The sequence below is a fragment of the Ailuropoda melanoleuca genome, chromosome 14 (genome assembly GCF_002007445.2).
Source record: "Ailuropoda melanoleuca isolate Jingjing chromosome 14, ASM200744v2, whole genome shotgun sequence".
Taxonomy (NCBI): domain Eukaryota; kingdom Metazoa; phylum Chordata; class Mammalia; order Carnivora; family Ursidae; genus Ailuropoda; species Ailuropoda melanoleuca.
The window spans coordinates 6,253,940-6,266,866 of NC_048231.1; the positions used below are offsets into that span (position 1 = coordinate 6,253,940).

The 12,927-nt window shown below is 40.8% G+C and overlaps 1 protein-coding gene across 1 annotated transcript in view; it reads left to right on the plus strand.

Annotated features, from left to right (window-relative positions):
* Positions 1–749: 749 nt before the first annotated feature.
* Positions 750–12,927, plus strand: part of SYNE2 (spectrin repeat containing nuclear envelope protein 2) — a 267,176-nt gene continuing 254,998 nt past the window's right edge. Inside the window, 1 exon segment of the mRNA XM_002914161.4 lies at positions 750–1,001. Coding sequence (XP_002914207.2) covers positions 923–1,001 — 79 coding nt within the window. The 5' untranslated portion in view covers positions 750–922.

Sequence of the window (12,927 nt, forward strand, 5' to 3'; positions counted from 1 at the left end):
TACAAATAGTGGCATATACATACAGGAAGCAGTAGAGCTGCAGGGCGAGAATAAACTCTTACTGGAAGGATTCTTTTTTTTTTTTTTTTTTTTTAAGATTTTATTTATTTATTTGACAGAGATAGAAGGAACACAAGCAGGGGGAGTGGGAGAGGAAGAAGCAGGCTCATAGCGGAGGAGCCTGATGTGGGGCTCGATCCCATAACGCTGGGATCACGCCCTGAGCCGAAGGCAGACGCTTAACCGCTGTGCCACCCAGGCGCCCCTGGAAGGATTCTTTAAGAGTCAAAGTGGGGGTTGAGAAAGCAATGTGTGGAAAAGTAAGTGCTTGGGAAAATAGTTCAATATAATAGATAACCTCATCAAAACATTCTTTTTGATATACTTTTTTTCTAGTTTCACTTTGCCAGCTGTGCAAGCTCAGTTATTGTTTCCAGTGAATGGCAACATTTATGGAGCAGAAAGGAACTAAGTTAAATAAAAAGTGATAAAGAAAATCCTTGCAGGTTGAAGGCAACAATAAAATACATACAAACGCCTAAGATGTCAGTTTGTGTCAACTTTACTCCCTCTAAGCAAGTTATGGAATCTCACTGGGGAGCTTTCCTTCTCCCCACCAGGGTAAGAATCCACAGCACTAGCTCGTTGGGAGTCCTGCCAGCAACTCGGATAGGTCACAGGGCAAAATCTTGATTATGATTCAAAAAAGAAGGCGTAGTCACTTTGTTCCTCATGAACTACGGAAATACTCACTAGAAACTGCTTCTTTCGAAGGGCAGTTTTCATTTGCTGTTGCTCTCCGGCAATGCGTGTTTACTAGAAATGCAGGCTTGCAGAGTCACTAACGAGCATTTATTCCTTTTACTTTTAGTTCCCTTCTTTAACTGAGATGGACATGATATAATCTCCGTTGAGTCAAAGGATGGCATCTAGTCCTGTGCTGCCCACCGAGGATGAACAGGTTTCCTTGGGCATCGACGATCGCCATATTTCACTGCAAGGTAATTACGATTGGAAGATTGGGTGGGGGTAACACCTGTAGTAGCTGGGGAAACTTTACCCTCATCTTTCCATCTACTGCTTTCTGTCTCTCTTAGGTAGTTTTCCAATTGTAGAGCTTTTCAGTATATGTAAATGTCTTTATTGCTGCCTCAGCTCTCTAAGAAAGTCAGAGATACCTGGAAGGAATTTGGTATCACGGTGTCTCAATCTGAGTGTATGTATTTTATTTGTATTGAAAACAGTTAACCGTGGTTTGCTTAGAATTGTTTGCACTTATTTTGCATCTTTTTGCATCGCCTCTTTTAGATGTGCATCCTTATGTTGCCCAAAAAGAAAAGAACAGTAAGTAGTATGATCATAAGCGAAAGCCCTTCAGTCCTGTGAATCGTCTGTGCATCTATGCAGACTCAACGCTCTCTGTATTGGGTTTTTTTTAGTACTTCTCATGCGTTTGACAATACTTGTTTTGTACTTTGAAAATTCATTAGACTTTTCACCCTTGTTGATAAGGCAAATCTTGGAGCTGAGTAAAGTTAGCTAGTGTAGAAGAAATAAGGCCATGGTAAGCCTTTGAAAATATTTATGAGGCGGTGTATTTTAAAGTAATCTTTAAGATTATGTGCAGTTATTTATTTATTTATTTGAGAGAGAGAGAGAGAGATAGAGACAGAGAAAGAGAATGGGGGAGGAGCGGAGGAATAAGGACAAGCAGACCTCATGCTGCGTGCAGTGCCTGGCATGGGGACCCTGAGATCATGACCTGAGCAGAAATCAAGAGTCAGATGCTTAACCAACTGAGCCACCCAGGCACCCCAAGATTATGTACAGTTTTATAGGCCATTCTTAGAATGTTACTTAGAAGCCATGGATTTTGAGTTGTTTATTTTTATTTCATTTTTTACTTTATTTTTTATTGAGGTGTAATTGACACACAACATCTTATTAGTTTCAGGCATACAACATAATGATTTAATATCTGTATATACTGTGAAATGATCGCTACAGTAAGTCTGGTTGATATCCATTACCATGCATAATTATAGATTTTGTTTTCTTAGGTTGAGAACTTTTTAGAGTTGCTCTCTTAGCAATTTTCAAGTATTCTATACGGTATTACTAACTACGGTTGCCATTGCTGTACATTCCTTGTATTTGAGTCATTCATGACAACGGTCCCAAAATGACTTTCTTTTCTGATACTTTCTTTTTAATTAAAAATATGTTTTGAATGATTAGCTTCTTGACTTTGGGGTCAAGAGCTATTGCGATAAGCTATGGCTACATGTATCAGGCTTTTAAAAATAAATATCATGTAATTTGTGTAGACTAAGAAACGTGTGATGTGTTGAAGTAGTTACTTGAGGTAAGAATTTAAAAAATTTTCGGTGAGTACATTTTTTATAGTGTCATATAATATCCGTAAGTGACTGGAATTCAACTTTCACTTAACCGGGTGGGGGGATGGGTACAAGAGGCGCTGGGGATTAAGGAGGGCGCTTGCGGTGAGGAGCGCTGGGTGGCGCATGGAAGTGCTGAGTCCCTGTATTGTGCACCTGAAACTAATGTAACACCGTACGTTAAGTCTACTGGAACTTCAAATAAAATTACATTAAAACAGTTTTCATTGAACTGGAAAGAAAGCCCTGATGTTCTTGTTTTTCTCTGAAGTTTTGGTTGCACGTGAGTAATAACTCATGTGACCTGAAACATATCAGGAAGAGAGCGCATCAGTAAATAGTAAGGTAAACCTAATTTCTGTTGCTGGCTCTGGCACTTACTAGTTTTTTGAACTTGGACAAAAGACTTCACCTGTTTTGAGTCTCAGTTTCCTCATATTTACAATATGGATGGTAATGCCTACGTTGCACCTGTGTTTTGAAGAGGAACAATTATGCATAATGCACACGAAGGGCCTAGCTCAGTACCTGACACAGAGAAGGGGTTGAACAAATGCCTTGTAACTTCTTTTTATAGATTTACAGTCGAAATCTTTGTCCCAAAAGGTTTCTTGTCTGGGAGCACACCGCTAGAGTAGAAACTGCTTAGCGTATAGAAGAAAGTTGTCAACCAGAGTCTGGTTTTTACCGTTTTTTTTTTTGTTGTTGTTGTTGTTGTTGTTTGTTTTGACAATTCTAGTCCGTGGTTTCCCATCACATGGAGGATAATCTAGACTTCTCGGTGTGGTTCACAGGCTAGTGCTCCTTCTTCTCTGCCCTCATCTCCTGCCTCACCCCCATCAGCACCCCGTGGTCTAGCTGTTTGGCTGCCCAAAGGGCCATACTCCCTCTGCCTGTTGCTTTGGTTCAGGCTGTCCCCCCGCAGGCCCCCTTCGTCCTCCTCCCGCTGGAAGAAGTCCACCTTGCTTACCCCTTACCCACCTCTTATCCATCCCAAAGTCAGCCAGGCTTGGCCTCCTCCTGAACCCTGCTCTCTCTTTGGCTGAGATTCACACTCCCTTCTGTTCTCCCAAGGTACTTATTTTAGCGCTTATAGTATTGTAAGTTTATATTATAGTATTATAATTACATTATAATTATATTTCATAATGTTTTCTTCCCCATTGCAGTTCACTCCAAGACTTTTATGTCACAAGGTGTAGCTTACACAGCAATCTTAGGCACATGATCTCATTCAATCCTCAGATATTTTTATCTTCAAGGTACAGAGAAGGAAGCTGTGACTCAAGAAGATGGAATTACTCTCCCAGAGTCACATAGCTGGTGAGCAGCAGAGCTGGGGTTTGACCTGGAGGGTAGCTTTCTTACCACTGCACCATACCCCTCACGTGCCAACACATGTAGACACATTTCAAAGAACAATTTGAAAAAGGAATTTCCCTAACGCTGTCTTCGGAAAATCTACTTAAATCTTAATCCGTAGCAAACTTTTACATCCTTTAGGTGGACGGGCATCTTCAAGTAACATTAATGATCTCAGGTTTGCAAGTAGCTCAAAATAATTTGCAAGTCATTGAGAAATGAGTGTTTTCTTATAGCATGTTTTGAATTATACTAGGTTAATACAATCTGCTTTACAGTAAGAGATGAATACGGGCTGTGTGGCAATGGGAATGTGATATGCATGCACTACCAATGCGAATGATTTGTCTTTATGACCCATTTAGGGGAACATGGTGCTGGGCGCATTGCCCTATGGGGGGAGGGGTGGAAAGCCAATAGTGTAATGTAGTCAGATTTACACCGGGTAAGTGCTGCTCACATTAGCCAGGTACACTCAGGGATGTCACCCCGGAAGTTCCCATGACTATAGAATGATGGCTTAACTGTGAAATGAATAGATTTCTCAAGGTTAAGTTCTATATTATTATTAGCAGATTTATAATTCTTTCAGCCTGAGTTGAAGAAAGAAGGAAAGAAAGAGTGAAGGAAGGAAGAGAGGGAGGGAGGGAAGAAGGAACTTGTATATATTTCTAAAGGTAACTTTGGTTTCATAGCAGGATTATAGCTATTTGGACAAACAATTGATGGACGGTATTATGTACCTTAGCTACTCCTGAACGACAGGCTGTTGGCAATAGTCTTAAAAGCATTTGGCTTTGTACATTATGTTATCAGACTTGTACTTCACAAAATTCACATGTGCTTAATGATCCTTAGAGTAATATGAGAAAAGAGATTTTGCGTGATATGATAGGTTCAGGGTCACTGCTCGTAAGGAAGGTTTTTTCTTCTAATTTCAGAACATTTTTTTAGAGACAGAGACCTATTTAATTTATAACGCCTACTTTATTTTAGCCAAACATATCTAAGATAAGATAATTATGCCATACCCTGACTTGGAATAATATACTGAAGAAAAAATTAAGATGTCTGCATTGAAACGTAGTGAGTCATCGTTGATATGCTATGAAAACAGATTTCCGTGTTTGCAGGGCCTACGATGAATCAGGCCCAGGAAATCAGGCAGTGCTGTGCTGGGATTCATAGAGCAGGACAACAAACAAGCAACTTCATGTTGCTTTTTGTTCATTTTTTGTGTGATCTTTGAGCAAATGTCCTTATGAATGGTATGAAGGGATTTTTGAAGGCCCATATTGTAGGGAGATATTTATGTTCTCAGTCTAGTAAGGAGCATAGCATTGAAACGATTGGATTGTTGGGAAGGGAAAGAAATGGCATTGGTGAATTTGAGCAGATTAATGTAAAAATGGAATTTATCTTAGTTTAGTGCATTTTGTACTACTACAGATGGTCCACATTTTAAATAAAATGATACATGAAAGTTTAGGCTATGAAAATAATAAACAACTATCTTTAAAAATTATTTGCTTTACCAAAGTGTCCATTATAGAATTTCTTTAAATTTTTCCATTGGCTTTGTTATCTAGCAAAATAACAGGTGCTTCCTTCCTCTTTATCCTAAGAAAATAATAAATACATATTTTGTATGAAACACCTGGGCTGAGCTCTTCAGGTGAGGAAAGATGTGTTGAGGGAACAATTCCTCGGAGTATTGGGTAAATATGTTTGTGGAAGCAGCAGTAAGGGATAAAGTTGGATGAATATCACAGAATTTTCAAGTTGGAAGGGACTTTCTTTGCCATTCAATTTAATTTGAGACCAAAGTAGGAATTTCTTCAGTAGTATTTCTGAGATTAAGATCCCTGAGGGAGCTGACTTCACGCCCAAGAAGTCTGGGGATTTTTGCCTTTAGGCAGCGGGTAGCTACCCCGTCTTGGGAGGGAGAGTATGGTTGGAGGTCAAAGCTGTACTTTAGGAGGTCAGTATGGCTTTGCGGTGTAGGAAGACTTGAAGCGGGCCAGAGAGTGGAGTTGGAGAAACCAGTTGGAAAGGTTTGCAAACAGCTGGTGTTGGGTAACATCTGCCTGGATTAGAGGTAAGCAGTGAATCCGAAAGTAGGGACAGATGTGAAAATTATCAGGGTGGAAGACTCGGCGGGATTCTGAAACTGCTGAATATGGATCCTAACAGAGAGGCTCTTAGGTCTAGAAGCTGAGCTGCTTGGGGTAATAGCAATAGCAGCGATCACGTCCACATGAACTCTCTTTCTGTTTAGTGTGTTTTCACTAAGTATTGAATAGCATCAAAGAAGGCGGCCATGGGATGTTATTTTCTATTGATGTGCTTAAATATACCGCTTACAAGGAAGCTCTTTCCGGAGAACTTCCTGTCATGGAAAGAGTGAAATCACGACACAGGTAGAGGTCCCATTTAAAAGTCAGATTAGTAGTAAGGGAAATTGCCGGGCTAGGCTGACTCACCCGGTGCTATTGTAAACAGCAGCTACGGCGCTCTTGAACTGTTTTGCACACTCTCTTGATATATTTCAGATTTCAGTGATTTCTTTAGAACGTGTAAATAGAATAATTTGTTGGCCGCAAAGGGGTATGACCAATTTACGTAACAAGAGCAAATTGTTTTCAGCAATGAGGTAGGTCAGTGCTTTCGGAAAATAGCATTTGAATACAGAGCATTAGCTTTAATTAGACAAAGAACTAGGAAGGAGTGTGTCTTCCCTGACGCTTGCCACTGCTGGGTGGGCAAGGAGTTAACTTGCAGGCCGTCCTGCCAAAACGCAGGTGAGTGGTTCACCATCCGCGGGAACCTGTATAAAACCACGTTCAGCCCAGTTCCTGTGTCATTTCGAACAATGCTCATATGTTTGATTTAGTGTTATCTTCCAGATGATGTATTTTAAAAGATTAAAAAAACTCTATGCCTTCGGGACAGACATTACTAGGTAGGGCTTGAGAGTGGAACACCGGTCCCTGTGGTTAGGTTATTACTCCATTGACATTTATTCATTGTTTACCGAGTATCCATCTAAGGGAGGCTTTCAATTTATGTGATATTTTTAGACATTATTCATGTGCATCGGGCTAGACAATAAGCATAATAATGTGATGTAATGTTTAATTTTATTCGGTTGCTCAGTAAACACCAACACCGACCATGCACAGTAGGCTTGTCGTTAAGGGGACAACGGTGTGAATAGATTGGACCTTCAAGAAGTGTGTGATCCAGCTGAGCTTCCGCTGGTCTGTATCACGTGAAAGTCGGAAAACGGGCTGGGGATGCAGATTTAATTACTCTTATGTAACGAAGTCATCTTGCTCCCAGTTTTGGATCCAACATAAAATTTAACCAAAATATGACTGCATATGCTGTCTGGAGTATCTTTGCACATTTCAGGTGTAGGGAGGTGAAGAATGAAAGTGTATTCTATATAATATTATCTGCAAAGTGAGTTATCTGTCCTTCTCACTGTAAAAATCAAGCATTTTCGTAAGAACTTCCCTAAACTTCTTGCTGAACCTCTTGTGAGTGTTTTTTTATCCTTGAGTTTCCTCTCGTCTTTGGACGTCCCCCGCTTTAATAGCCTTCTGAGTTCCTTCCAGTGTGTATTAGGTGCCCTGCCTAGGATACTCCTGCATCTTTAGTGCCAGTGACATTTCTGACATATTTTAGGCTTGCAGTAAACAACTGTGTAATTAATAAATGAGTGGTCATTTCAAATATAAAGAAAATATAAAGCACCCTGAATTAGAAGAATTGTTCAGTGTTCAGGAAAATCAATGAGAGAGGATGGAAACATGGATCTCTTTAGACCTGGGGCAGGGAGGTGTGTTTATGGTGTTTGTGGGCTCAGAAGTGTTTTAGTATTGTGTTTCTAAGGGAAATTCTGTTTACTTTATGATGGCAAGTGAATGAAACCATGTAAAGTCTGAGAAAGAGGAATGGGATTAATAAAAGGCTTCTGGGTGGAATTTCTACTTTTTACAGCCAGGCCCCCCGTGTGGAATTTTGATGGAAATGGTGAATGAGGAATAAGGGAAGGACATGCGCTATGAGGAAGTATTTCTGCTTCTGTAACCAGTTCAGACTGCTCAGTTATTAGGAATAAAAGCAAATCATCTCTGGGTCTTTTTTAGGAATTAGGTGATTGTTATACCCAGAGACAATAATCAAATTATGGTTCTTCACCGACTATCAGTGCTGTACTGTCCCAACACAAAAGCTTCCAGAGAGTTCGTGATATCATAGTAGCTGATGGTGTCTTTTGCTGTGTTGTCCTGGAAGATTACTTGCCTTGATACTAAAAGCTTTATAGTCTTAAAATGTTCCGATTAAGTGAAAAATAAAATAGCTCTGCAAGCCATAGTATTTGCACTGTATAGTCTCTTTAAGAGAGAAGAAAATTTTTTTTCTTGGGTTGTATATATACAGTTTTGGCTTCTGGGAACTTTGGTTTTGTTTTTGCCAGGAGTGTGGGGATAAGCTTACTTTATTCTGGGTCAGTTACATTTTGAAAACTAGGGCAAGATAAATCCAGGGTCATTTTGAGTCCTGTTCAAGTAGGTTAACAAAGCTCGCATTCATGCCTTATAGAAATCAGAATCCTTTTTAATTAGCCCCATGGGAGATACAGGAGTTTTTCTGAGCTTTTGCGTATGCGTGTGTTTCGGGAGGGAGCGTAATTATTCAGAACGTGAAGTAGTGTATTAGGAAAAATAAAACTCGAAATAATTTCCCCTTGAAAATGGGAAAGTAAGAAGTCAATATAAGAGATTAATTTATAGCCATTTGGTGGGTTGGTTAGTGTGTGACTTTACACTCTAAAAATTAGAGGTTATTCTAAATGTGCATCTTCAAGAGATGACCTCCCCCATCTGATTTCAGCGGTGGTGATTACAGTTTCGCTGATGGCTGTGTTTTTCTAAAATATTCAGGGAAATTTTGATAAAAGGTAACTGCATTTGTTGTTCTCAATATATGTATGAGAACTGCAAGTTACTACCACCAGGTATTTTTAGAACCACTTAAAAATAGTACATAAAAGGACAGGAATGATTTGTCAGAGAAATGAAATGTTCCAAGTTCTAAATGTGTGTGTTTTTGGGGGAGAGATATGAGATTCTGGGTAAATAAGCTGTCCTAGTCATTGACAGCCTGTGCGGTGATGCATGTTGAATGAGCACAGAAAGAAAATGGCGGAAGAATGGCCACGCACGCTTGCTCACTGCCCCCAGGCTGGAGCAGCACTCACTGGTCATGCCTTGGTCTTTTCCGTCTTTATTGCACAGGGTCTACCAGTCGCATCAGCAGCTAAGTGTTATAAAATGGAACGCACCTGGCTCAAATCAGAACACAAACAGCCTTTATCAGATTTGAATAATATTTAAGATCTTTCCAAAACATAGTCATTGTTTGCCCTGTCTTCCAGCTAAGTAGGATTATTAAGAGTGGGAACTAGCTCTGCTGTGTGTGTGTCTGCCTCAGTCTGAACGTTTACATGGGAGAACTTCTAGCATGGTTTGATGCTTCAAAACAAAATGTTTCAAAAGTATGGGTGGATTCACACTAATCAATTCATCACACAGTTATGGTTTTTATGAGTACAGGTGAATCTGTTCATTGATACGTTCATGAGTGTGTGTTTCCTGTAACCCTACTCTGTATCAGGCACTATTTTGGGTTGAGAGTATACTGAGGTGAACAACTCCAACAAGCTTCATACACCCACGGTGATTGTCTTTCAATTATTAGAGAGACAAAGAATAAATAAGAAAAATGTCAGCCCATGGGTTGTGCTATGGAGAGGACTTAAAAATGTGTTTATGTGAGGATTGCGTGCTTTGTTTACATCAGGTGGTCAGTGATGGTCTTTGAGGAGGAGACATTTAAGGAATAATTGTGACACAAAGGAGCTGCCAAGCAAAGAACAAGGGAAGAGCATTTCAGGCTGAGGCAGTACTAAAGGAAAAGCTCAAAGATAATGGAGCCTGGGGTGGCTGGAATGGGGTGGGCATGAGATGGTGTTGGATAGCAAGGCAAGGCAGGGCTGTATTAGGCAGGGATTTGTCAGCTCTCAGGGAAGGCGTGTGAATGGGGAACCATTGGATGGTTTTAGTTAGGGGAGTAACATGGTCTGATTTACATTTTCCAAAATATCACTCTGGCTGCTGGGTAGAGAGGGCATTATCTGAGTGGTGGGAGGGGAAGCAGCAAAGCCAGTTCCAATGCTTTTGTTGTCCAGGTGAACTATCAGAGTAGGTTGGATAGTAGTAGGGTGATAGGAATCGGATAAAGAATCATGGATTTTTTTTTTTTTTAAGGATACTTGTGAATGTTGGGATGTATGGAATGAGTAGTAAGAGAGATCAAGGATAACTTCTAAATTTTTGCTTTGAGCAGTTGAGTAGTTGGCTATATAATTTACTGCGATGAGGAAGACTGATAGACAAGTTTTGGGGAGATCAAGAGTTTATTTTTGCCGTGATTGATATGAGATGCTCATTTGATACCCCAATGGACATGTCAAGCAGACAGTTAGATGTGAGGATCCAGAGTCCCAGGGAGAGGTATAGATTAGGGAGCCATCAGTATGTGGCTGGTATATTTGCAGGTAAAACCGTGGCCTGGAAGAGATCACCTGTGGAGTGTGTAGCTAGAGCAGACCTTTTGGATTTTTCAGTGTTTAGAGGTCAAGCAGAAGAAAAGCACGGAACACTGAGAAAGAGTAGCGAAGGCCAAAGGAGGAAAACCAGGCCAGTGTGATGACCTGGAAACCCCTAGATGAAGATATTTCAAGAAGTGGGGAAGGGTGCCTGGGTAGCTCAGTCGTCTGCCTTTGGCTCAGGTCATGATCTCAGGGTCCTAGGATTGAGCCCTGTATCAGGCTCTGTGCTCATCGGGGAGTCTGCTTCTCCCTCTCCTTCTGCCCCCTCCTCCCTGCTGTTGCTTGCGCATGCTCTCAAATAAATAAATAAATAAAATCTTAAAAAAAAAAAGAAGGGGGTGAAATCAACTGTATTGAGAAATAGCCACTGGACTGGGCTCATAGAGTTAGTTGGTGGCTCTAACAGGGTTAGCCACACTCAAGTGGTGGAGACAGATGCCCGACTGGAGTGGGTTGAGGAGAGAATGGAGGCGAGGAAGTAGAGACAATTGACTTAATCAACACTTAGAAGAAATTTTGCTGTGAAGGGGAGCAGAGATATTGGGTACTTGTTGAAGAGAAACAGGGCTTTTTTAAGGTAAGAGATACTCCATTATTTGTTATGCTTTTTCTAAGTATAGGTTAATTTATCAATTTATCCTTAGATGCCAATTCATTTATTTGTTCATTCATTATGTGACAAGTGCTTTTGAATGCAGACACTGTACCGAACACGCGGGATGACGCATAGAATGTGCTGTCCCACAATGTACCTTCTGATTATAGGGAGACAGCCAAGGGCATAGACTAACACAGGATGATCTGGGTGTGCTGCAGGGGAGAGAAGACGTGGTACTCTGGAAGTACAGAGTATGGGCACCCACCAGTAGGGACACCCACCAGGGGTCAGGGAAGGCTTCCCAGAGGAAGTGATTTGTAAGTTTAGACCCAAAGTATGTTAGCACGTGGACAGGATGGAGATGAGGAGAGCGCTCCAGGCAGTGGTAGCATATTAGAGGTGGAAGATGGGGCCGAACAGGGCACATTCAGGGAAATGGATGCTTGGTGAGACCGAGGATTACAGTTTGAAGGGGAATGTGAAGAGAGGAGGCTGTAAAAGGTCATGGGAATATATAGAGGTTGGAATAGTTTCTGAAGACCAAGGAGAAGCCATTGAAGGGTTGTGAGTGGAGACATATTCTGAACTGGTTTTAAGAGATCACCTGAGCTGCAGTGTGGGGTATGATCTCATGGGAGTGAATGTGGAGACAGAATGACCAGTTGAAGTCTGTTACCTCAGGTCAGCTGAGAGATAATGGTGTCCTGATCTAGGAGGTGCCTGTGAGGATGGAGAGATGGATATCAAGAGATATCTAATTGGTGCAGTTGTAAGGGTTTTAAATTCTTGAATTTTATCTTATTTTTAGCTTTATTGAGGCAATCATTAGGGCTTTTTGATTGGGTATAGGAGAGTGAGGAGAGGGAAGTATTAAAGATGATTCAGATTTACTCTTGGCAAAAGAGTGGATGATGGAAGCATTCACAGACAAAAAATGCAGAACACCTTTGGTTGGGGAGGGATTCGGTGAGAGATGGCGACCCCTTCTGGCAGTGTTGAGTTTGAAGTGTCTGTGGAATAAGTAAGTGGGGATTCCCCCAAAGCTCAAGAGAAGCAGACACCTGGGCTGATGATATAGATTTGGAAGTCATTAGCATATAAACAGTAATTTGTTCCTATGGAGTAGATGAAAGTAGAAGAAGAGAACATTACAGAGATAGTAAAAGCAAAACAAGCTTATAACAGAGTCTGAGAAGGAGTGTCACTAGAAGTAGGAAGAAAATCAGATGAGTGTGATATCATGGAAACCAAAGAAGGAGAATGTTTCAAGAAGGCGAGGGTGGTAAACAGCACCAGAAGTTTCAAGATATCTAGTATGTTCTGAGAAGTACCCATGGGGTTGAGCAATGGCAATATTACAGGTAGCCTCTCTGAGAATTAGATGGAGTGCTTGGGGTAGAAGCTAGTTTTTTTTTTTTTTTTTTAGTGAGTTGAGAAGTGAGTGGTAGGTAAGGACAGTGTAGACAATACTTTCAAGAAGTTTGGGTTTAATGTGGGGGAGAGAGATAGGGTGGTAACCTGGAGGGGCCATGGATCTGACTTTTCAGCTGAATTTTAATTATGATGAAAAGAACGTGGATTTTGGTATCAGACACGTCTGGATTTGAATCTCCTACCAAATGTGAGCTCTAGAGTGTAGTATATAGGACATAGTGTACTTTCAATAAGTGTTTATTGAACGAGTGAGTAAAAAATTTTCATCTTCTGGGAGCTACAATTTTCTCATTCACAAAATGCCTACCTGACCACTTCATTGGAAGCCTTTAATGAAATGATGTAATTGTTCCTTTCCCTGAATTCCTACTTCCTCCTGGACACAACTTGGTTCAGCAAGTCTTCTGAGCCCCTTCAAGTGTGAGGATATCCATATATTATCAGAGATTTAT